Below are 438 nucleotides of genomic sequence, written 5' to 3'. Positions count from 1 at the left end.
CTAGGCAGCTGGGGATCGTCTCCAAACCCCGCCACATCCACCCAAGACAGCCCCCACCTGCAGCAGCAACAGCAGCAGCAGCGGCAGCAGCAGCAGCAGCAGCAGTATGTTAGTGTAGCGGGGGACAGACAAACGTCAATACACGCAGTCTCAGCTGCTGCTGCTGCTGCTGCTGCTGCAGCAGCATACGCTACAGCAGCAGATATATAAGACTCGGCCGCAGCTAGATACGTGGCAACAGTTGCTGCTGCTTGTGTCTATCATGCTGCAGCAGCAGCACCACCTGCTGCTGCTGCTGCTGCTGCTGCTGCTGCTTACAGTCTCTTGTGTGTCTGCGCACTGACGGCCCAGAGCTGCCACACACTCTGCGCCAGCAGCAGCTGCTGCCGCCCGGCTGTCTCCGCTCCCCCTCTCACTACACCCGCTTCGTTGTCGAGG

General features: G+C 60.7%; 1 protein-coding gene across 1 annotated transcript in view; it reads right to left on the bottom strand.

The window, feature by feature from the left end:
* EMH_0027710 (protein kinase (incomplete catalytic triad), putative) overlaps window positions 1-438 on the bottom strand; it is a gene marked incomplete at both ends in the record, with an annotated part of 13,546 nt that overhangs the window by 4,833 nt on the left and 8,275 nt on the right. The window contains 2 exons of the mRNA XM_013494069.1: window positions 3-57; window positions 145-257. Of these exons, the coding sequence (XP_013349523.1) occupies window positions 3-57; window positions 145-257 (168 nt within the window). The remainder of the gene's footprint in view (window positions 1-2; window positions 58-144; window positions 258-438) is intronic.

Source organism: Eimeria mitis, genomic scaffold (assembly GCF_000499745.2).
Source record: "Eimeria mitis Houghton genomic scaffold, Emh_scaff1021, whole genome shotgun sequence".
In the NCBI taxonomy this organism is placed as follows: domain Eukaryota; phylum Apicomplexa; class Conoidasida; order Eucoccidiorida; family Eimeriidae; genus Eimeria; species Eimeria mitis.
The sequence above is the reverse complement of the archived record's forward strand: the minus strand, read 5'-3'. Positions and strand labels throughout refer to the sequence as shown.